Source organism: Prosopis cineraria, unplaced genomic scaffold (assembly GCF_029017545.1).
Source record: "Prosopis cineraria cultivar Desert tree isolate PC_DT_omini unplaced genomic scaffold, ASM2901754v1 PC8, whole genome shotgun sequence".
In the NCBI taxonomy this organism is placed as follows: domain Eukaryota; kingdom Viridiplantae; phylum Streptophyta; class Magnoliopsida; order Fabales; family Fabaceae; genus Prosopis; species Prosopis cineraria.
In genome coordinates, this window is record NW_026555339.1 from 12,064,621 (window position 1) to 12,090,436 (window position 25,816).

The 25,816-nt window shown below is 31.2% G+C and overlaps 1 protein-coding gene across 9 annotated transcripts; it reads left to right on the forward strand.

The window, feature by feature from the left end:
- Nucleotides 1–356: 356 nt before the first annotated feature.
- LOC129318435 (disease resistance protein UNI-like) lies at nt 357–25,294 on the forward strand. 9 transcript variants are annotated; one of them, XM_054963187.1, is made up of 9 exons: nt 357–1,049; nt 1,836–1,908; nt 4,177–4,299; nt 6,403–6,545; nt 8,078–8,307; nt 9,073–9,171; nt 19,196–19,314; nt 21,923–24,892; nt 24,992–25,294. In XM_054963187.1, exons 8-9 carry the CDS (start codon nt 21,938–21,940, stop codon nt 25,292–25,294), a joined length of 3,258 nt encoding a protein of 1,085 aa, XP_054819162.1. In that variant the 5' UTR covers nt 357–1,049; nt 1,836–1,908; nt 4,177–4,299; nt 6,403–6,545; nt 8,078–8,307; nt 9,073–9,171; nt 19,196–19,314; nt 21,923–21,937. The 9 variants fall into 9 exon arrangements, with proteins under 9 accessions (XP_054819162.1, XP_054819160.1, XP_054819168.1 ...); XM_054963185.1 differs by having other exon boundaries at nt 4,235–4,299; XM_054963193.1 differs by having other exon boundaries at nt 4,235–4,299; nt 9,100–9,171.
- Nucleotides 25,295–25,816: the final 522 nt, after the last annotated feature.

Consider the following 25,816-nt stretch of genomic DNA (forward strand, 5'->3'; position numbering starts at 1 on the left):
TTACTTTATTATGTTCCACCCAAGTAATTAAGGAGAGTGTTTTGAATAAATTAAATATTATATTTATTCCCTTCAAAGATATGATTGAAAATATGTAAAAAAATTTAAGACATCAATATTTTAATCAACTTTTTTAAATCCTAAATTAGTTTACAATTACTTGTATTGTAGTGAAGAGAGACTATGTAATTTAACAATGATTGATCGATGACTGATGTTGTTAATGACATTTTTTTAATACAAGTCTTAATGACATTTTAATATAATATTTGTGAGATAAACTATTTTATGAATTAAAAGAAGATCTCGAGAGTGAAGGCAGTTTGACTTTCCACACTCTACCAACCCTGGCCAGCTCCCTTAGCTTTCCCATAATATCTCTCATCGGATTTCCCGAAATTTCTTCAAAGCCGTCCGCCCAGATCAAACCTAAAACCAATGGCCTGCTTGTGGCTTGCCTTCAATTTTCTACTTTCTTCCTTCAAGTTTTCTCTTTGAGTCATTTCTTCAAGAAAGTTTAAACTATAAAAAATTTCAAAAAAATCTTTTGCTTCTTGTGATTTCTTGTGCCGCTAGCTTTGCTTCCAAGTTTAATTTCTTTTGCTCATCAGTTTTTTTTCTTCCCAAAAAAAAAAAAATCCTTCTGCTTGTTGTGATTTCTTGTGACGCTTTCTGCAGATTTCTTTTGACTGTCAGTTTTTTTTCTTCAAAAACAAAAAATCCTACCTGTTGTAATTTCTTGTGACACCTCAACTCTTCTTTCAAATTTATTTTCATCATCAGTTTATTTTCTTCCAGGAAAAAAAAAGGAAATAGAAAAGGAGAGGGAGCTGATATGGCTTTGAAGAAGTTCGATCTTTCAAAGAAGCTAACAAATCTGCCGATGATCTCGCTCTCGCCTTAGTCTTGTTAAGTTCTTCATCAGGATTGTTCTTGCCTGGTTTTCTAGTTTGTTTTTCCATTCCTCTTGCTACCAAAAGGGGGGAAAGAAAGAAGAGAAAAGAAGAAAAGAAGTTTGATCTTTGCAGATGCTGTGACGTCCATATCAGGTAAGCCTAATATATTAACTTCGTCTCTTACTTTTTACACTTCCATTTGCTTGTTAGTTTGAAAGTTTCTTTGTTGTTTATTTGCATTTTTCTATACCAAATATTCTGAATCTTGTTAATCTGTAACATCAAGGAGTGTTTGGTTCAACCCATGGAGCAGAGGAGAGGAATTTTAATGACTTGTTTGGTTGAAATAGGAAGTTATTTTAGGGAGAATAAAATAAAATAAATAAATAAATATTAAAAAAATGATCAAAAGAGATATGTCAACAATAGAAAATAGTAATTTTGTTCATGATTTATATATGAGATTTTGTAGAATTTCTTGGTATTGGTTTTGGTTTATCATGTTTATTATTATGAGAAGGGTAATTTAATTTTTTTTATCTTTATTTTTTTATTTCATTCTAATATGTTCCAATAACCAAACGATCTTTGATAAAAATATTTTAGTCCAGGAGGAATATGCCTTTATATTATTTTATTTCTTTTTTCTTTCTAACAAAATTATTGAACATTTTATCTGAGTAATATATTATAAAACTTTCAAATTTCTAAATTTAATGAAGTTAATTTAAAAATAATTGAACATATTATCTTATCCAAACACTACGTTAGAGAAAGGGAAAAAAAACATTTCTCTCGCAGACGAATTTTCTGATCCCACCTTAAATTTTGAAATTGGGATCATTTTTAAGGATCTGAAAATAAAAATTTTAATGTAACTGCACAAATTTAATTGTTTGCATGCTAAATGCTAATGTCTTAATATTTGTATTCTCACAGTCTCCTTTACGTTAAACTGCTTTTGTCCCTCAACTACTGTCAGAGTACGGTTGAAATCTTCATAAAAAAAGTGGTAAGTATTCATCTTTAATATAATGTTTTCTAATCTTATATTTGTTTTCTAATCTTATATATGCTGGATTTCAATTTCAATAATTAATATCATCCTTAAAATATTTAAAGTTATAAATAATAGGTGTAAAAACAATTTTACCCCTCAATTTTCTCCTAAAAAGTTATTGAGGATCTTAAAAATAAGGCTTTTAAATTATTTTTAAACATTTTAAATATGTTTTAAGACTATTAAAATTCACACACGCACGTGGAAAATTTAATTTATTAATTATAATATATAATAATTAAGAGAATTTATTAACTATAATATAATAATAATTAAATAATAATATTAAAATTAATATATAAGTTTAATCTAATTTAAAACATAACTAAAAATAAAAAATAAAAAATTAAAAATCAATCTATGTAATATATTACATAATATATAGTGTGTGTATGTGTAAATAAGCCAACATATTATTTAGAGAGAATGATGGTTATGTTTCAAAATATTAAATTAATGCTAGTTAAGTCCCTGAAATTTTAAATAAAATAACTTGAAAATATAAATTAAATTATTAAAAATTCATGATTTTTAATTATAAATAAATATTTAAATATTAAAGGTAAGTTTTAAATTATAATAAAAAATTTTATTTATAACTATTTAAATTAATATTTATAATTTATTTGTAAAATTTTTTATCAAATATCTAACTGTCATTAATTTATTTTTTTGGGACGTTATTTTCCTATTATTTATAAATTAAACTTAATAAAACTAAGCTTAATTTATTTAATTAAATAAATTTAATCAAATATGTAAATTTAACTTCAGTTTATTTAATAAACGAATTAAATTGGGTCTAAAATATGTCAGGTTGTAGGTAATAATGATAGGGGCTCACCTGCTGCCGCTCCTAGTAAAACATAAAACGCCTATCATGTCATAAACATTTTTTAAATAACATTTTTAATTAATAGAGATTGATGATTGATGTTGTTAACGTTAGTGGCATTTTAATATTTGTGAGATAAATTAGTTTACGAATTAAAAGAAAACCTCGTGGGTGGAGAGAGCTTGACTTTTCACGTGACATCAATGTTTTTAAAATCAAATTAGATATTAAGTCGAAAGTTAATGATTTATGCTTCACATAAATCAATCACATTGGATATTATTGATATAATAATTAAATTAAAAAATTATATATATATATATATATCATAATTTAAATATAAAAATAAATATAAAATTGTTATTTAATTTAAAAATAAAAATAAACATTTTAAGTTTATAATAACTTAACAAGTCACATGATACAATATAATATTAAATGGTCAAAAGAATTGGTCATTTTTTAAGAAAAATTTGGTAAAAAAAGAGGCATTTTTTGAACAGTTTAGTTTTTAAAACCGGAATTAGTTCTCAGCTTGATTTCAATTCTCAATCTGACCATCAGTTCAAAGAGGCTTAATCCGACCCAACTCTTCAAATAATTTTTTTAACTTGATTGAATCATTAATCTGACTAATTGACTATTCAATCGATCTGACCGTATGATTCAATTCAATTTTTAAATCACTGCGTGATACCAACTCTTGCTACCCCCCCCATCAGGCCTTTCCCATAATCTCTCATCATTTTGCTGCAAAAGCCGTCCATTCAGAGCGCACCAATCAAACTACTGTTTGGTGCTTGCCTTCAAATTTTTCTTTCTTGTTTCCAGCTTTTTTTTGTTTTTTTTTTTCACTCGTTTCTTCCTGAAAAGTTTAAACTATCCAAAAAAAAAAATTCCTTCTATTTGTTGTGATTTCTTTTGCCACCGTAACATTTTTTCAGATTTCTTTTGATAATCAGTTTAATTTCTTCAAAAAGAAAAAAAGAAAAATCGTTTGCTTGTTGTGATTAATTTCTTGTACGCCGCCACAACCTCTGTTTCTAATTTCTTCAGACCGTCCGTTTATTTTCTCAAAAAAAAAAAATCATTTTAATTTGCTTGGCGTAATTTCTGGTGCCTCTACAACTTTTCTTTCAAATTTCTTTTGATCATCAGTTTATTTTCTTCAAAAAGAAAAGAAAATAAAAGAAAGAAATAAAGGAGAAGGAGCTGCAATATTGCTTTGAAGAAGTTTGATCTTTCATGGACGCTAACAAAGCTTCTGATCATCTCACTCGCATTAGTTAGTGTGTTTAGTTCATCCAGGAGATTTTTCTTGTCTGGCTTTCCAGTTTGTTTTTCATTCATCTTAACTTGTTGCCAAAAATTTTGCTTAAAAAAAGGGCTTGTTGGCAAAAGGGAAGAAATCTGATCTTTGCAGCCCTTTTTTGGTCGACGTAGCACAGGAGACCCAATAGAGTGCCTCGCAGGGAATCAATTTCTGTCTCCGATCTTCTCGTTATAAGGTATGAGGAATGGATCCTCTCTTTTTTCTTTCATCCTCTTCCCCTTCTCTTCTTAATTTTTAATCATTTGATCTTTATTTGGATGATTAAGATTTAATCTCCTATAAAATATTTCATTTTAACATTATATTTAATAATAATTTTATAAAAAAATAAAATTTAAATCATTTAAATCTTGATCTAATAACTCATAAGAAAAAAGAATGGAAGAGAATGAGAAGTGAAAAGGAAAGAATCCTCTTCCCCATCAAAATTTATCACTACAGTTATTTTAGAGGAGTTAGTTAAGTTATTAATTTTGTTTAAAAGTATAATAAATTTTTAATTTTAACTCTATTTAAATAAAATTTTTAATATTTTATAATTAATAAATTTAAATATAGATAATATTAAAAATATAAGTAAACCTTATAGTATGCCTTATATTAATAATCGAAAAATAGTTTTAGAAAGTGTCCTATAATATAGGACCTCCAGTCTAAAATATAAATATTTTTTAGTTAATTTTAGTTTAAAATATAAGTAATTTAGTACAAGTAGTTTTTTTATTTTATTATCATATTTATTAATCTAAATATTTATGTAAATATATCTCCCACTTATAATATAGTGCATTGGTAATAGCTGCAACAATAGGCACAAAAATTTTTTATTATTAGGGGCAATATTTATACTGAATATAGATATTATTAATTTTTTAGAATATAATTATAAATATTAATTAAATAAATATGTAAATAAATTAATTAAAAATCAAAGAATGTAATAATACATAATATGTGTGTAAATAAATTGCTTTGTTATACTTGTAAGTTAGGCTTTATAAAAATATACATGATTTATTTAAATTCAACTTAAACCTATACAATAAATAAATTAGAGTGAAAAATACCTCATGTGTAGGTAATGGTAGGAGTTGACCAACTTCCACTTTTAGTAAAACATAAAAGGCCTATCGTGCAATAAACAATTTTTAACTAATATTTTTAATTAATAAAGGTTGATGATTGATGTTGTTAATGGTATTTTAATATTTGTGAGATAAATTATTTTATGAATTAAAAGAAGACCTCGAGAGTGGAGAGAGCTTGACTTTTCACGTGAGACCTAATCACATCAGGTCTGTCCCCTAATCCCATCAATTCTGCCAAATTTCCTTCAAAGCCGCCCACTCAGATTAAACAAATCAAACTACAGTTTGGTGCTTGACTTCAAATTCTTCTTTCTTCTTTTCAGCTTTCTCTTTCACTCGTTTCTTCCTGAAAAGTTTAAACTATCAAAAATAAAAAAAATAAAAAATAAACTCCTTCTTTTTTTTTTAAGCAAAAAAAAAAATAAAAAACCATCCTTCTATTTCTTGTGATTTCTTGTGCCACCGTAACTTTTTTCACATTTCTTTTGATCATCAGTGTAAAAAACAAAAAGAAAAATCGTTTTGCTTGTTGTGATTAATTTCTTGTACGCCGCCATAACTTCGGTTTCTGGTTTCTTCGGACCATCAGTTTATTTTCTCAAAAAGAAAAAAAATCATTTTAATTTGCTTGTCGTGAATTCTGGTGCCCCTGCAACTTTTCTTTCAAATTTCTTTTCATCATCAGTTTATTTTTTTAAAAAAAAAATACTTCCTCCATCATAAATTATAAAATACTTTTAATAAAATTTTTTTATTTTAAAATATAAAATATTTAAATAGATTAAAATTTAATTAACTGTATTGATTTTAATTTCATCATTTCTCTCTTTATAATTAATTTTTATCACTTCTTTTTTAATATATTAAATAATAAATATTTTTAAAAATTTATATTTTTATTTTAAAAAAATATCGTTGTTAAATATATTTAATAAAATTTATTAATATGTGAGATTTTATTTAAAAATATTTTATAATTTAAGACAGAGGATAATAAAAAAAGAGAAGGAGCTACAATATTGCTTCGAAGAAGTTTGATATTTCATGGAAGCTAACAAAGCTTCCGCTCATCTCACTCGCATTAGTGAGTCTGATTAAGTTCATCCAGGAGATTTTTCTTGTCTGGCTTTCTAGTTTGTCTTTCATTCCTCTTAGCTTGTTACGAAAAAGAAGAAATTTGATCTTTGTAGCCTTGGTCAACGTAGCACAGTAGACCCAATAGACTGCCCCCGGCAAGGAATCAAATATCTGTCTCCGATCTTCTTGTTACGACGTACGATGAACTACCTCACTACAATTATCCCACTAGAATTCAGGAGAAAGAGCAGCTAAGGTATTAATTTTGTTTGAAAAATATAACAAACTTTTAATTTTAATTAATTTTGTAAGAGTTACATAACATTCTCTCTCACTTAATGAATTTAAGTATAAATAATATTAAAAAATTCATATCTGCTTTATATTAAAAACTAAAAATTATTTTTAGAAAGCATCTTATAATATACTCACTTTAACTCAAAATATAAACATTTTCTTTCAGTTAATCTTGATTTAAAATGTAAGCAATTTAATACATGTAAATTTTTTTAATTTATTTCTTGTATTGGTTAATCTAGACATTTATGTAAATTTATCTCTCATTCATAATAGAATGCATTGGTAATTAGAATGAGGGATAAAAGGAAAAATAATATATATTTTTATGAGAATGAAGACTTTATTGCTATACAATTTTTTCTTAAAGTTGGCTATATTTTGGATCTGAAGGATTAGAGTTGAAGGATTAGAGTGCTCCATGAAATTATAATTTATGATACTCTCTTTGTCCTTATATATAAAATATTTTTAACTGAATTACATAAACCAATAAAAGTTGGTTATTTAATTAGAAATATAACAATATTTCAGTTTTTCCCAAATTATTGTAAATACAAAATAATTTTTTTTCAAAATAAATTAATGAGTACTTATCTTTTTTTTATAATATAATAAGAGTATAATAGTTTATTATTAAAAATTATACTGACAATCTCATATATTCTGGGATAAAATATTTTTTAAAAAAATCTCTTACATATAAGGATGAAAGGTACATTTTCTAGAAGTCTTATTTAGTTCGAAATATAGGATATTGTGTAGGTTATATAAATATATATATATATATATATTAATTATACCCTTATTTTATTATATTCTACTCAAGTAATTAATGAGAGTGTTTTGAATAAGTTAAATATTATATTTATTTTCTTTAAGGTTATAATTGGAAATATGTGAAATTTTTTTTTAAAAAAATTTAAGATTTTAATCAACTTTTTTGGAATCCTAAATTAGTTTAGGATTACTTATTGGGATTGTTTATATTGTGGTCGAGTAATTTTTTTTTTAACAATGATGGATTGATGATTGATGTTGTTAATGACATTTTAATGTAGTATTAGTAAGATAAACTATTTTATGAATTAAAAGAAGATCTCGTGAGTGGTGAGAGTTTGACTTTCCACACTATACCAACTCATAGTCTCTCATCGGATTCTCCAAGATTTGCTTCAAAGCAGTCCGCTCAGATCAAACCAAAAACCAATCCTACCTGTGGGTTGCCTTCAATTTTCTATCTTCCTCCTCCAAGTTTTCTCTCGGAGTCAATTCTTCAAGAAAAGTTTAAACTATAAACAATTTAAAAAAAACAAAAATCCTTTTGCTTCTTGTGATAATCTTGTGCCGCTAGCTTTGCTTTCCAAGTTTAATTTTTTTTGCTCATTAGTTTATTTACTCCAAAAACAAAAAATCATACCTGTTGTAATTTCTTGTGGCACCTCAACTCTTCTTTCAAATTTATTCTCATTATCAGTTTATTTTCTTCAGAAAAAAGAAGAAAATAGAGAAGGAGAGGGAGCTTATATTGCTTTGAAGAAGTTTGATCTTTCAGGGAAGCTAATAAATCTGCCAATTATGTCGCTCTCGCCTTAGTCTTGTAAAGTTCTTCAGGATTGTTCTTGCCTGGTTTTCTAGTTTGTTTTTCCATTCCTCTTGTTACCCAAAAAGAAAAAAAGAAAAGAAGTTTGATCTTTGAAGACGCCGTACGTTCATATCAGGTAAGCCTAATACATTATCTTCGTCTCTTACTTTTTACACTTCCATTTGCTTGTTAGTTTTTAAGTTTCTTTGTGGTTGATTTACATTTTTATATGCCAAAAATTCTGAATCTTGTTAATCTGTAACATCATGGAGTGTCTGCTTCAGCCCAAGGAGGAGATGAACTTTAATGGCTTGTTGTTTGGTTGAAATAGGGCATTATTTTAGGGAGAATGAAATGAAATAAATAAATAAATAAAGACAGAGAGAAAATGATCAAAGGAAATATGTCAATGATTTATGAGGTTTGTGAATGATGTAGTGATTTTTGGTATTAGGTTTTATTATGTTTATTATTACAGAAAGGGTAATTTAATTTATTTTTATCTTTATCTTTATTTTTTTATTTCATTTTAGTATGTTCCACAACCGAACGATCGTTGATAATTTTTGTTTGGAGGAATATGCCATTATATTATTTTAATTTTTTTTGTTTCTTAAAAAATAATTGAACATTTTATCTGAATAATATATTATAAAACTTACAAATTTCTAAATTTAATGAAGTTAATTTACAAATAATTGAACATATTATCTTACCCAAACACTATGGTAGAGAAAGGGGAAAACACATTTCTCTCGCAGACAAATTTTCTTTCCCCACCTTAAATTTTAAAATTAGGATCATTTTTAAGGATCTGAAAGTAAAAATTTTAATGTAACTGCACAAATTTAATTGTTTGTATGCTAAATGCTAATGTCTTAATATTTGTATTCTCTTCCAGGTCGAAAAAATATTTGCATTCTCGTAGGTTCCGTTACGTTAAACTGCTTTTGTCCCTCAAGCATTGTCAGAGTACGGTTGAAATCTTCATAAAAAAGTGGTAAGACTAAGTATTCATCTTTAATATAATTTAGCTTCATTCCTGTGTTTATTTATTGAAGTTAATTTAAAAATAATTGAACACATTATTTTATCCAAACGCCACGGTAGAGAAAGGGGAAAACACACGCCTCTGTCAGACAAATTTTCTCAAAAAATAATAATAAAATCTCTTTAAATTATGTAAATGACAATTGATCTATTAAAATATCACAATACCAATAAAATTTTAGAGACTTTTTTGTCATTAAAGAATTAATTTAAATGACCACATTGTCCTTAGTTCAAATATTAATTGCTATTCACAAGTTTTGTTTTAAGATTTATAATTTCTCTTCTTAAAATTACAATAATTCAACAGCAATTTATAAGTTTGTATTTGAAATTTTGATATTCCTTAAGTGTTCTAAATATCAATTACCATTCATAAGTTTTGTTCTAATATTCACAATTTTTTTAAAATCATAAAAATGCAATAACAATTTGTAAGTTCGCATTTGAAATTTTGAACTAAGAGTAATTTAGTTATTTATATTAATTTCTTAATAACAAAAAAGTCCCTAAAGATTTTATTAGTATTATGACATTTCAAGAGATTAAATTATCATTTATATAATTTGAAGGAATTTTGTTGTTGTTTTCTCAAATTTCTTTCCCCACCTTAAATTTTGAAATTAGGATCATTTTTAAGGATTTGAAAATAAAAATTTTAATGTAAGTGCATAAATTTAATTTTTTGTATGCTAAATGCTAATGTCTTAATATTTGTATTCTCAAAGTCTCCTTCACGTTAAACTGCTTTTATTCCTCAACCAATGTCAGAGTATGGTTGAAATCTTCATAAAAAAGTGGTCAGCATTCATCTTTAATTAATATAATTTAGCTTCATTCCTGTGTTTATTTGTTTTCTAATCTTGTATATGATGGATTTCAATTTCAATGATTAATATCATCCTTAAAATATTTAGGGTTATAAATAATAATATGGAATGATATCTTTCTCGTTTGATGTTCCTCATGTTTTTCTTAGAAGGTTAATAATTTTAGGATTAAAGGATAATTTTACCTTTAAGCTATCAATCCAAGTATAGTTAGGATTCTAAACTTAAATTTGGTACAATGTTACTGTTTGGGCCTAAAATCCTCTTAGACAAAATTGGTGTGTGTTTTGTGGCAATTTAAGTGAGAAATTATGAAAAAAAGGGATGAAATATGAAGAACGATGAAGAACAAGTGACAGAAGGTGAGATAATGGAAGAGGATGGCTTGAATAAATAAATTTGATCTAAAAAATGATGAAGAGGGACGCAGAATGGGATACTTCAGCTCCCAAAAGATTAAAATAAAATAAAATAAAATGCAAGTGGATTTAAGTCACCTAGAAGAGAGGCTTGTAAGGTAGTATCCTTTTATTGGCTTATAAATGATTCCCATGTTAATCTTATACTTCATCCACATTTAAAATAGATCTATTCCATCCAATGGCAGTCCATGCACGTCCCACACAAATCAGATTTGGCTTGGTGAGGCTTTGACCTCATTTGCCAAATTAACGCATAAGTCACATATCACCTATTTCACAAAATACAAATAATTTAATTTAATAACACGTGATATCATAAAATCTAATTAAAGTGCAGCTTTGTATTCATATTTAGACGGGAGAATTTATTAAAATATCCAAGTCTTTAGGTGCGCAAAATCATACAAAAATTTCTACATAAATGCAAACCCAAAATCAGGTCAAACAAACACACTTGAGAAAGTCAATAAAAAGTGTTGACTTTTATTTAATTAATCCTGAACTAAAATGAATTTGTAAAATCTAGTTTAACCACTCTTTTTCTACACTTAAAGTATACTTTGACTAATTTTCTCATACATATTTTTAAAAGTTCAATTTTTGGATGAAAATACCTCTAGTGTGCAACTCTACTTCTTAGGCAATTTTCTTGCTTTTAAGATCATGAATGCATCAAAATGGAGAATACAACATGTAAAATGGGTCTTAAATGGTTAGATAAAGTGTATAAATAATGTGTCTTATCACCTGGTGTGAGGGAACCATTTAGAGGTAAACCTTAAAGCTCGGATATGGGTCTAGAAGGACAACCTATGGAAAGATCGAAATCAAAAATAGCATAGGAACTTCCTTAAAAGCCAAAGCTCGTGAAGAACAAGGGTAGGTTCATCATTCCACATAATGATGCGTCGCCCTAGTAATAGAGAATATAAGACACTACAAATTCCCATATATTTTAACATGTACCCAAAAAAGGTGCTTACAGCACAAATAAGCTGCTTAGAGATACTTCAAAAAGTAAAAAAAGTAGAACCTTAGGTAATGGCTAACAAGCAAGAGATCAACAAGTTTTAAAAAAAAAGGTCAATAGAAGATCAGAATGATAAAGAGGACAGCAAAAAAGAAATTGAAGAGTGAGATCAGCGAATAAGAAGGATCCATATAGGAGAGGTACCTTTAAACCTCTATTGTATAATTTCCTTAACCTTCTATTTGTAGTTAGCAAAACAGTAGGAACAAGTGCTTGGGATCAAGTTGAAATTACTGATACAGACACGGAATGAGTGGGGCCATATCAATATTGTCCTATGGAGCCAAGGGAGGATGAGGTCCTTGAATCATCTAAAGTACAGAAGACACTATAACTAGAAAGCACTAAATTAGAGCCCATATGTCAAATTACCCTACAAGCCATGGAAAGATCCTAGAAAAACCCAGTTTCAAGATGACACAGCACCTAAAACCTTTGTATATTAGGGCCCATTTCTATGGCAAACTAATGACAAGGATATTAGTTGATAGTGGATCAACGGTCAACATATTGCCAGCTTGAATAATGCTTAAGATGGGGTGAGATGAATAAGACCTGATTCCAACAAAGGTATCTATGATAACATTCATAAGGACTGCCTCATGGGTTCTAGGGGTGTTACCATTACAAGTAGACTTTAGTTCCAGGTCATCTTTAATAGCCTTCTTTGTATTCAGGACTACAACACAATATCAGGCCTTGTTAGGCCAAGATTGGATTCACACAAATGAATGTGTTCCCTCTTCACTTCACTAATGCCTCTCACATTGAAAGGAGAAGTAAAGGTGGCCTGGGCAGAAGATAGCCCATTTACACTAATCATAGATTTCACAAACACTATATACTATGACACAAATATGGGTCCCTTTACTTTTTATGGGGTTAATCAAGAGGGGGGCTTAAGAAGATTTTCCTCATACAACAAAGCAAGGAATATTGTCATGCCTTTACTGTAATAGAGGTAGGAGCCTATTATAGAACTAATAGATGATTAACTCTGAAAGAGGGAAGGCTATAGTAGCCATAGCCATTAAAAAACTTTGGTTGTATATATGGAGGAATGCTTGGAAGATTTCAGACTTGAAACATTAGGGGCCAAAGTTGTGTACAAAGAAAAAGTTCAAGAAACTATATAATTGCATGAGTTAGAGGCCTCACCTCTTAAGTTTAAGGATATAGCTCTAGAGGTATAGGACCCACTTGAAGAAGTTAATCTTGGATCCTTTATGGAGTAGAGGATTACTTATGTTAGTTTGCTTTTAACTTAAGAACAGAAAAATGCCATGATACAAGTGTTTAAGGAATTCAAGGATTGTTTTGCATAGGATTAGAATTAAATGCCACAGCTATGAGTATGAATGCGAGCAAAGGCATAAGGTAGTTGAGAATAAACATGTCAAATATAGACATTGATCTTTTCATATGTAGCACATCTAAGCTTTTCAGTACCTCTTCAAAATAGGGCTTTAAGAGTAGCATCGGGCCCCTCTTAAGGAAACCTCAATAGTATCTTTTGCCTCTTTAATAAAGAGATCATTGTCAAGCTTAAGCACTATAAAATACATACTAGGAGATTAGAGAGAAGGAGGTCGAACCTGTTAATAAATAAAACAAGTAGTCAGATAAGACAAAAATGTTAAAAGGAAAGTAAACATTAGAGGTAAAATAGCTCACCTCAGAAGTCACAGGAGACTTCCCTTTGTCCACAGACTTCCCAACCCCTGATGTTGAGACCCTTCTAGCCCTATCAGGTGATAAAGGATGTTATTCACTTGTGATACTTTACGTGGGCAGATAAGCCATTGGGATTGACTCAGGAGAAACATTAGCCACAATATGATCTAAGCCTGGGCTAGCTTATGAAAGAGTAGGAGTAGGCTTTATCACAAAAAGAGTTAATGGCTCGAGCTAGGAAAGAGGACCCTCTAAGGGCTCCTTAACCATAAGTCTTTTAGCTACCCTCCGAGCGCTACTTGAAAGAGGAAGCAGGTTGGGCATCCTCATATCATCATCTCCTTCTTCGCTAAGGTCAACCATGAAGACACGATGATGACAGCACCTTGATGGGTTCACAGTAGTTGTAACGTCATTTCTAACATTACCAAATACATAGAACACATAACACGGAGCAATATTATGATAATTAAGATTTCATTAATCCCATAATTAGTTATCATAACCCAAGGATTAAATGAATGTTTAAGAAAGGGGGATCCCAAGAAAAACCCTTTTCAAAGATGGTTCGAGCTTAAACAATAGTTTAAAACAGTAAATAAAATAACAGAAGCATAGGAATTTCATCATGCTATAAAAATAATAAGCAACAATATATTTTTAGCTATATAGGCACAATGCACCACTATATAGTGTATTGTTCGTCATGGTAGATTACATAGAGGGAAACATTCCGCTCTGTACCTCATGCCACGGTGCGCATGCCCATGACAACTCTTTGGGCTAACTTTCGGAGCTCGCCATTTCATTGTCTGATGTTCGATTTGAGCGATTCAAGTGTCCACACGTAACTCTTAAGGCTACCTAGATATTAACATTGATCTTACACCCAAACACTAAACCAAATTAGATTTGGACACCAGAACCCAAAATGACTCATTTTCTTTTAAAAATCACTACTGAGGTGTCCAATCTCCCAATCCAAATGCCAATAATCATGGAACTACTTGACCTAACTCAAATGGACTATAAACAACCTATTTAATTATTTAAATCACAACTACAATAGTACAAACAAGATATGATCACTAAAACCCTAGTTTCGACATAAATTTCACTAGGGTAACAATTTCTCCTAAACAATCTAATGGCCAATCTAACACATGAATCAATACAAAACTAGCACTTACCCTAGTATCTCAACCTTTATTAAAACATAGATACAATAAACCTAAGCCGAGATACTTACAATTACAACAGAACATGCAAGTGCATCACAAAATTATATGTATATGTCCTACGTTGGCATATGCATTCAATATTCGTTACAAACCAAAATAAATGAAAGGACTATACAACTTAAAGCTAGTCTCTTCGATGCTCAATTGCACCCTCCTTTTCCTTACCTCTATTAGAGCCTTCATCTGTAAAATGTAACCACAGGATGAGTTAAAGACTCAGTAACTAAATAGTCTGATTAACTACTCGTGTGTGAGAATAGTTTGTGTGTATGTGAAGTAGCATAGTAAAATACATAAAATTTTCATAAATTCACATATATGATTATAGTATGATATGCATGATCAACATACCACCTTATACCCTCCTTATGTCTTTTAACTAAATTTGTAGGCTGACAATTCGATAGGACTAAGTTCATGTGACTAGAGTGGCTCAAGCTCACCATTAGTAAGAGGTAGCCTCGGTCAAGAGTGCCTTCACCCACAATGGATCACAAATTCCCCTTGCCCACAAATATTAGTGGTGTTGATGCCCAATCTATCACTTGTAGTACTGAAACTTTCAAACAATATAATATTGAGCACCAAGCCTTCTATGGTGCCAATATACTATATAGATTTCCAAACAATGTCTCAACAACACACTAGGGTGAACTCCTACCCTCTTATAATGATCATGCCAACATACTTATTGCATTCAATACATACTCATGACTTATTAAGGATCACAGATGCTTATTTCCACGTAAACCATAAAATTTCGCAAGTAGTTATATATAAAAATAGCATTTACTCTTCAAACACTAAAACATTAAATAAATTTTTATTCCACTTCACATAACTTCAAAATCATAATTACATACTAATATTAAATCAAAACATTAACTTTAAAATCTACTCACTACCATCCAAACATACAAAAAGGGAGATTAGACAATCCGATTATCTCAACCCTTTTGTCACTAAAAGGGGTTCTCCGTAATAATTATGACCCATTCCTTTAGCCAATTTAGCTCTTAATACAGGATCATTCAAGTCAGGTTTTTTGTTATTGGGATAGGTGAATTCTTATAGATCCATCCTCTAAAAGAACCGGACATGATAATTTTTCATCATCCGGCTCGAGCACGTGTTATCATGGTCAACCAACAACTCCACACGCGTCCATTAGCACCATAAGGCTCGATCAAAGGTTAATCTATATAATTAAACCCTTAATTGTCAATCCCTACACTAATTATCACATTTTTAACATAACTAGGGGTACCTATTATGCTCAAAATCTCAATTTAGCCCTAACAATTCTTACAACACATTTCATTAATTCTAATTAACATCCTAACACATATCCAACACCACTACATTGCTCACATTATCCTCTCCCTTCAAATTTTTACCTAAGGTTTGTCCAAACCCTAACCAACAACTCCAAAGCATTATATAATCCATAAATATAGGTTTAGAGGTTTGATTTAACTACCCAAGACCTTAACTAAAGCAATGGGTTCAACCATTATCTAAGAAAAATTGAATCAAAGGTCCAAAACACTCTAATCATTAGAAAAGTCTGAATATAGGAAGAAGGAGAAGTGTAGGAAACTTATCTAAAGCTAAATCTTACTCCAAATGCTTCCAAAGTGACCCTAAGGTTGAGCCTTAGCACCAACTTATCATCTCCTATCGATTCCTCATGTTCTCTCTATCCTACTTCTTATTTTCTATCTAATTTTGCAATTTGATAAACCCAAGAATTTGTACATGTGTCGCAGCATATTGGTATGCCTACATGACGCATGGTACAGAGAACTCCACACATGTTTTGAATCTCTCTCTATGTAATGGTCCAATTGTAGTGTGATCTAGCCTTCTTCTAAGGCTTCTAATGATCTATAAGCTCTATTAGTCCCCCAAAACATCATTAATTAAAAATTTGCTTAATTTGACTAAAATATCCTTATAAACATTAGAAATTTCCAAAGTTGAAATCAGAATATTACAGTGGTAGAAGCAGCCTTTACAGCAGTCAAGCAGGAAACGGCCCTATGAATTAAGGTTATAGCTGCTAGATTGGAAATGGCCTTAAAAGTTGAAGATTTAATTTTCTTACTCTTCTTCTTCAGGGCTGCATCTTTTACAGGTTTCCTCTTCAGGTGGTGGCTGAAATAAGAATTTCGTCCTGCATATTGGTCCTGGATTTCTTGGACAAGTTGAACTTGAACCACTCAAGGAGACGATGATTAGAGATTGGCAGCACGTTCAACTAACGGTTTAAGTCCTACTTCTATTAGCAAAAGAATTTAAAGTATTCCAATTTTTACAAAGGATGGAGGGTGAGAGGCAAAGTATAAGAAGCCTTCTTTTCAAGGTGTTTAGGAAAAGGGCCTCAAAGCTCAAGAATGTAAGCCACGGGCCATGGCCCATAGCTTTAAAAATCATATGGGCCAGTGAAAGTTGTCAAAAGGTTTCTTCTCCATGAATTCCCTTATCCCATCATATAGCAGCATAGAAACATAGCACCTAGGGCTGCTTGCCCTATGCAATAGAGATATTTAACTATAAGGAGGTGTTGAATCGCAGGCTTGCCTCCCCCCGGGGAAAAAGATCTACTGACTCAATAGCACTTATAGAAAAACCAAGTGTTCTTCATTTGTGGGGGCCTAATTAGAAGGATGGTTCGCATACTTTGTGATAATAGAAGTATACAAACTAGCATTTTTCACCCTTGCTTCAACTTTGGCTCTTAAAGAGGCATATATCAGATTAGCAGTAGGAGTTTGGTAAAAATCTACCTCAGTTGTCATAGGGAGCCTTAGGAACATAAACACGTCAAGCAGAGTGACGATTGTGGGGCTTAGTTAAAAAATAAAAGTATTGCAGTTGGGGGACTAAAAGCATAGGACAGATATGAGAAAGTAAACAGGAACATCAACATTAACTAAGGAAAGTTGAACCACATTGAATAGGCCTACTTCCTTCCAATGAGACTCGTACATAGGTCAGAGACATTCTACTCAGATGGACTAAGAAGATAGGGACTAAGGCTAGTTGCGAAGCTTTTTACAGGAAGGCTCCTTAAAGGAAACGATCTCTTGAGCCAGCAATAAATCCTTAATGGAAGATAATGGCCAAGGGTTGGGGATTGTAGGGCTTGATGGTTTCATGTCCTTTGGAGTAATAGATAGGTGGCCTGTATTGGTCATGACGGCCGGGGTGAAACTATATGGAGGAGTGCTGAACCCAGACGAATGTAGAAAATTTTAAAAATGTGAAAAAAATAAGGAAAATAAAGAGATCATAGGAAGAAAGTGCTTACTGAAAACGGAGAGAAGCAGGAAGTCTGAGAGAGGTCAGAGGTTCCTTCCAGAGGAAAGAAACCTATTACAGAAGAAAGAAACAATTTAAAAGTAAGAAAAGGAGAATAGAAAGGTCAATATCAAGTCGACATCTTGAGATGGTGCGAGTAGGTTATGAATAGTGACTAAATCCTCAAATAGATTAGCAAGGACAATGGCTTGAACATTCTAGGCCGTATCAATTGGAGAGGCCATTATCAAAAGGATGAACAAAGGAGAATGCAAGAAGACAAGGCAAAGAATCTTGAAGGGCAAGGAAAGTAAGGAGCACGGAAGAGCAGAAGGAATGATTAATATGGATAGAGAGGCTTATGGTCTCAAGAGGCTTGAGGGAATGAAATGGTGCATTTGTTCTCATTCAAACATATCACGTGGCCTATGACAATTGGCCACCCGTATGCAGGGGGCATTGTTTAGGCCTAAAAATGAAATGACAGCCTAATGAGAGGTAAAAGACACAATAGACCTAAAAAGCATAACCCAATTGGCTTTTAAGAGAAAAGAATGTCACTTATGAGCTTGATGTAGCCCTCAAGACTTGAGATGACTAGATGTACGAGACCGTTGAGAGAATATGGTGTAACATACCAAGAATCTCACGGCCTATGCTAAGGGATCCCTGATATTTCACGAACGAGCTATGGATCTCGTGAGAATAATGACCTCGACTGAGTACTTATAAAAGGAATAGAGGGTCATAGAAGAGGAGGACGGACAATCAATCAATAACACCTACTAGCATTTTTTTATCCAAATTTTTCTTGAATTCTTAGATAGTTTTAGGATCATTTACAGCTTTCGTGACTTTTACAATTATGTACTTTGCATACTTATTAACTAAACGCTCATTTATTCCTATCCCTTCACATCCTTACATATGGGTAAATTGTGTGGTAAAGGAGCCTGAGAGTATATTGTTATCTTTTGAGACTCAGCATCTATAGTACACTTAGTATTTAGTTTTACAAAGAAACAATTTCCCTTTAACGATGTAATGTTATTTTTACTGTTAACAAAAAGTTAACTTTAATTATTAGTTGACTAGAAAATTATAAAAAAGACAAAAAATTATAGAAAATACTCAAAATTACAGACAAGAACTCAAAAATTACAAACAAGGGACTAATTTTCTTGGTCACTTTCTCTAATTTTTCGATCAACTAATAGTCAAAGTTAATATTTGTCAACAATTGGGATAATATTGTACTACTTTCAAATGTTAAATGGGAACATTGCATATCATAAGCAGATTTTAGGGTTTCAAATATTCCTAATCCTATATTTTCGGGATAAATTTACCATTCAAACCATAATTTTATAAATGATATGTAATTAGTTACCAATATCTCTTTTATCCTTAAATTTTTTTAATTGTATTCAATAGTTTGTGCGCTAATTTTTTAATATTGGATTATTTCTTTCAGCCTCCTCTTCGTCAATTGCTTGTTATGGTGCCAACATAAAAAAAAAAAAATCAAAAATCGAAAAAAGGGCTTCCCATCTAAGAGTTGTCAAGCAAAGTTGAAATCTTCAGAAAAAATTGGTGAGTGTACACTTTTTAGATGTTTTCTACTTTATGTTTATTTTATTTTAATTTTATTTCTATTATATAATCCTTTAAATGTTCAGTTATGAAAAAAGATCTCCTGCTACTTTTATGTCAATTTTTTTAAAAAAACTTCAGACGACACGGTTGCTTTTCTTGTTTTAGTAAAATTGATATTTATATTGGTTGATTTTTTTTTCTTTTTTGTTTTACAAAAAATTAATAAGTGAAGTTTCAGGTTTGACCTTATTTTTATTGAACTATAGGTTAAAATGGCTATAAAAAAATCCTAAATAGAATCAGTTTTTGCCCATCATAACTAAAATAAGGTTAAAATGAATAAATACTAAAGTAAAATATGATTTTAATATATATATATATATATATTTGTATTTAATAACTTTATAAGGATTTACCCTATTTAAATGGATCAAATTAAATAACATACGAATCTTGATTTACATGTTCCTTAAATATTGTTTGGAAGTTACTTCGGGATGACTGCAATGGAATGGCCAAAAACATTGTGTCATTGTCTGGAAAAGAAAAATTTAAAATAAATCGGGGTGGCTTGAAAACGGGGGCGGATTTTTGTTTCGTCTTTTTTTCCGGGGCGGGGGTAAAATTAACTTTGGGTCCCACTATTATGTAATTTCACATTTTGGCCCCCACTTATAATTTGTTTCTCGATCCGTCCCCGTTTGGAGTGGCATCTCCGGTCTCCAGCTATCAAGTATTAACCATTCTGAACTCACTTTTTTCCAACTCTAAAATGAGAGGTTCAGGATAAAATGGCTTGAAATAAATAACAATATTACAAAATTATCTCATGCTTTCACACTCCCTCATCTCACTCTAAAATTGAAAATAATATACTCTCTTGATCTTATTAATATGATAGAAAGAGACAATTTATTTTGGTTGTATTTATAAGGCTTTATTATGATTTTTGTGCTTATCTTTATCCTTTTATCTATATTAAATGTTGGGAAGTTATTAAATATTAGAGTATTTTTTTTAAAGTATATATATTTAATAAAGATAAAGTTAAAAATTTGTTGAATTTTTAGATAGAGTTAATGAGATCTAATATTTTTCTTGGTTCCAATAAAACATATTAGAATTGATATATAAATAGAACTGGAAGGAGTAATTACAATGGATTCCATTCCATTAATTTTATAATAATTAGCAAATAGCAATCAAATTAAACTATTTATTCTTCCAATAAAACTTTCAAACAATGTAACATTCTTGGGTTCCACTCCATTTCATATTTTTATTAGCATTCTGTTTCATTAATATTTGTCTTGAATGGATTAAAAAACTGAAAATAAAATATTAGAGAGAGAAGAACAATTAAAAATAATAATTTTGAATTATTTTGGCCATTTTCTCAAGCATTCTTTAGCCTTTTTATGTTACCCATTTTATATAAAGGATGAAGCATCAAAGAATTTTTTCTTTTTTACATATGGTAAAAAATGCTTTCAACTTAAAATGCTTCTGATGACTATTGATTTGTCTATTGTATTGTACATGCCTTGCTTTTACATTTATTCTGTTTGGATAGATAGAAAACATAAAAGGAAAAGAAACATGAAAAAAATAGGAGAGAAAATGAATATTACCTTATTTGGATGAAAAGAGAAAAGTGAAAAAAAAAAAAAGAAAAAATGAAATGCAAGACCCATCACATCTTATTTTCAAGTTTTTCTCTCTATGGAGAGATTTTGGGAGGAAATTTGTCCTGCTTGCCCGACTCTCTCTTACTCTTTTTTTTTTTTTCCCTTGTTTTCGCTGGTGGTTGTTCACGCATCTTCTTATTTTCACAGCACCACCTTTAATGACACACTTCTCTTCTTTGACTCAGATTAGTTATCTCCCCATGGCAACTGGTAATTTCTGATAAATGTTTTGAATTTTTTTTTGATAATCCATGAAAACAAAGGCAAGACAACAAACAAAGCACAATATACTTGGAAAAAAACTAATTAACTAATCCTAGCGGCACTTAACATGGCTATGGCTTCCATAGCAGGGAAGACCAGTAAATCACTAAATCCATACTCTCACCAATCAGTAAATCACTCATTTCACAGTGTGGTTAGCTGCGACATTTACATAGAAATATTTTTTATTTTGATAATACTATAGTGGACTAGTGGTGGAGAAAGGTAAAGTTTATAATTTTTTTTATTTTATGTTATTATATTTAATTTTAATAACTTATCCACCTTTAATTTTTCAAATAAAAATAACATATTTTTAATAAATTATTTAATTTTAAAATATAATAAAATGAAAATATATTTTTAATGAATATTTTGATTTTAAATTATTTTTATGAAATTAATTTTAATATAATTTTCCTTCCATTTATTTTTATAAAGACAAATTATATGAAACATAATATATTTTGATATAAGGGTATTATAGTTATTGTAATATTTGCTCATTTTTTTTTTTTTCTCATTCAAATATAATAAGAGATAGTATTTTTTTCATAATTTTTTTTCTATTTTTCCCTCCTATTTTCTACCCTTCCGATTTTCCTTCCATCCAAATGAAGGGGAACGACTTATTTTTCTACGGTTCTATTCAGGTTGAATTTCTTTCAATGGCGGGTATAGACTTTGGGATCAATTTTGGGGCTGGGCTTGCAGTAAATATAGTGACAGCAGTAGGTCGACAAGCTTGCTATTGTTATGAATTCAACAAGCTTGTTATTGATATGGGTGATGAGCAAAACAACTTAATATCAACAAGAGATGGCATGCTAGTCCAGTTTGGAAAAGACAAAGCTAACAGTAAAGAGCCTCCAGGAGATCTTCAATTGCAGTTAAAGGCAGCAAATGACCTCCTAGACAAAGTGGAGAAGTTGAAAGGGAAAGCAGACGCAAAACAAAGCTGTTGCCTTGGGGTTTGCCCTAACTGGATATGTCGATATATTGTAGGCAAGAAAGCAGATGAGAAGACGAAAGCAATGAAGCAACTCAATAATAGTTTGAGACTGAAGCTCTTGTCTGCACATCGTCTATCACTTCGTCCGATGCAGCCATCAGAAGATTTTATTCTATTTAAGTGCATAGAAGAGGCACGCAAGAAAATCTTAATGGCACTGAGAGATAATGAGAAGACTAGAATTGGGCTTAGTGGAATGGGTGGTTGTGGTAAGTCATCCTTGTTAAGAGAAGTGCAAAGGGAAGTGGAAGAATCTAAACTTTACAAGACAGCATTCGCTGTAGTGTCCAATCCTCCAAATTACATAGCTATTCAAGACAGCATTGCAAACTGGATAGGCTTGCTATTTGAGAGGGAGAAAAATGTACCTGATAGAGCTGCAAGATTGTCGATGACAAGTGGAAGGGATGATAAAAAATATTTCATAATCCTGGATGATGTGTGGGATGTGCTTGACTTTGAAGCCATTGGGCTACCTGTTGGTGCAAAATGCAAGGTTCTTCTAAGTACTCGGCAACAACCTATATTTGACATCATGAAATTCGATGAAAAGATTTATTTGTCGATTTTAACGGACGAGGAATCTTGGGAATTGTTCCAAAGGCATGCTGGTGAAATAAAAGACCCATTCCCACAAGTGGCCCGAGAGATCACTAATAATTGTTATAGATTACCTGTTGCAATTAAAGCTGTGGCTAGTATATTAAGGGGCCATGAACTTCATGCGTGGACAGAATCATTAGCAACATTACAAGATCGGAGACGGCCACTAAATATTGAAAAAGGATTGGAAGATCCCTGTAGATGTCTGAAATTGAGTTTAGATTCATTGAAGGATGCAGAAGAGGTATCACTCTATTTATTATGTGCTCTGTTCCCCAACGATTCAGAAATCGCCATCGAAGTTTTGATCAAATTTGCATTTGGGTTGGGCGTATTTCAAGATATTGATTCATATCAAAGGGCTAGGTCCAAAGTGCGTGCAGCCATTGATAAGTTCCAAAACTACTGTTTGTTATTGAAGGAAGGACAGTTTGTTAAATTACATGACATGTTTCATGCTTTGGCCTTATGGGAAGCAAAGAAAAAAACTCAAGTGATTATGGGACCTAGACAGATTTTAGCCTTGATAGAGGCAGATCATATGAAAGATACAAATAGATTATATTGCCATGATATACAAGAAATTCCAGATCAATTGAACTGTCCTGAACTTGAGATACTATTTGTGTCCAATAATGGTGGGTACTCATCAAAATTCCCAAATATGTTTTTCCAGGAGATGACAAAGTTGAAAGTGCTGGCCATAAAAAATACATCTATTGGGACAAGCCCAAATCTACTGCTACCTGAATCAATTGAGGGACTGAAAAAGCTTCAAACTCTTTGCTGGAGAGGATGGACGTTAATCAATATCTCTATTTTTCAAAAACTAGAGATGCTTCATACTATTGAGCTATTATATTGTGAAATGAAAGAGCTGCCTGGAGAATTAGCAAACCTGAAGGCATTAAAGTTGTTGGAAGTATCAAATTGCAAAATAGGAGGCAATCCTTATGAGGTGCTCGCCACATGTTTACATTTGGAAGAGCTATATCTTGTTAAAAATCATCTTCCAGAAATGGTGCAGATAGGTCAAAATGTTGCTAAATTTTTTCACCAAATTGGCTCCTTTAGCATACTGCAAAGGTATCATCTGGAAATTGGAGGTCCCATAAATAAAACCAAGGATGATTCATTGTCTAAACTCATATCGATAAATGATTTTGATGCCTCTATCTCAAATGAAGCAATCCAGGCATTGCCACAGACACCAGAAGTTCTTTTCTTCGAAAAGATTTGGGGAGATTGTAAAAGCATCATTCCTGACATGTTTCCAGTACAAGGCGAATGTTTGAACGAGTTAAAAGAATTTGTACTTCGTGATTCTGATTGCATAAAATGGCTGATTGACACCACAAATGATCAATTATATAAGACTAGAACCAGCTTCACCAAGTTGCAAAAGTTGAAAGTTGAAGCCATGAAGTGCTTGGAAACCTTGTGCCATGGTCCACCTCCTTCTGGCCTTTTCGAGAATTTAAAGAAGCTATTTATAACAAAATGTAGCCAATTGGCATCTCTCTTCACAACTACTACTGCTCAAAAAATGGTGACGTTGGAAGTTCTGGAAGTAATAGGTTGTGGTAAACTGAGGTATATTATAAAAGTTGAAAACAGTGACAATACTTCAGCGGGGCCTGTGCTCCAAAACTTGAAACAAATCAGTGTTAAAAGTTGTGGAAATATGAAATGCATAATGCCAATCTCTTTTGCTAGTGGCCTTTTGCAACTAGAGATTCTTGAAATAGAAGATGCTGCTAAGTTGCAATATGTATTTGGCAAAGATAATCTTGAAAAAGATCAAAATCAGAACCAAAGCATTGACCATCCATCTATGAAAATATTCAAGCTCATTAACTTGCCAATTATCATCAGCATCTGCCCACAAAATTATCATATAATGTGGCAATTGGATGAACAACTTGTAATGAGGTGTCCAAAGTGGAGGGATAGATCTTATTTATATTCAGAAACAAGTCAGCAAGGTGGTGAGAAAGCTACAAAGCAGGTAATACTAGTTTGTTAGTTTTTATGGGCTTGCTTGCTTGTGGTTGTGGAGCCTAGCTATTGCATCAATGTCTACCTAATTAGTTATTTTTGTATTCAGGCTGAATTGCTTTCAATGTTGGGTGGTAAGGACTTTGGAATCAATACTGGAGATAGTATTCCCAGGGATTTGGCACGATCAGCATCAAGGAACGATCAATTCAACACTCTTGTTAGAAGTCTTCACGAAGAAAAAGGCAAGTTACTAGTTAAAATTGAAGAAGTGGAAGCCAACACTGCTGAGCCTTCGGGATACTTGAAGCGAGAGTTAGACGAAGCAAAAGATCTCATAGAAAAAGTAGAGAAGCTCGAAGGCAAAGTGGAAGCAAGCAAGAATAGTTGTTCTTGGCTTGCCTTAAGTTGATGCGTCAATACAATGCAGGCAAGCGCTTAGCAAGGATGACAGAAGTAGTGAAGCAGATCAGTGAAAGGTTGGCATCCAAACTACATCCACTTTCATTTCCCTTGAGTCATTCTGAAACTTTCATTTCCTTTGAGTCTAGACAAGAGGAATATGAGGGGTTGTTAATGGCACTAAAAGATGATGACATTTATATGATTGGGCTTTGTGGAATGGGCGGTTGCGGTAAAACATCCTTGGCCCTAGAAATTATTAAGGTTGCAAAGCACTTGAAGCTTTTTGATGAGGTGGTCTTTGTCACAGTGTCTAGTAATCCAAATATTACTAGTATTCGAAATGAGATTGCCGAAGGTATTGGCTTGAGATTTGAATGGATGAAGATGAATTCGATAGAGCTCAAATACTGTTCGAAACATTATACGATGGTAGAAAATTTCTTATAGTCTTGGATGATATATGGGAACGTCTTGCCCTTACGGACATAAGGATTCCCATTGGTAAAGATTGCAAACTTATTCTGACGAG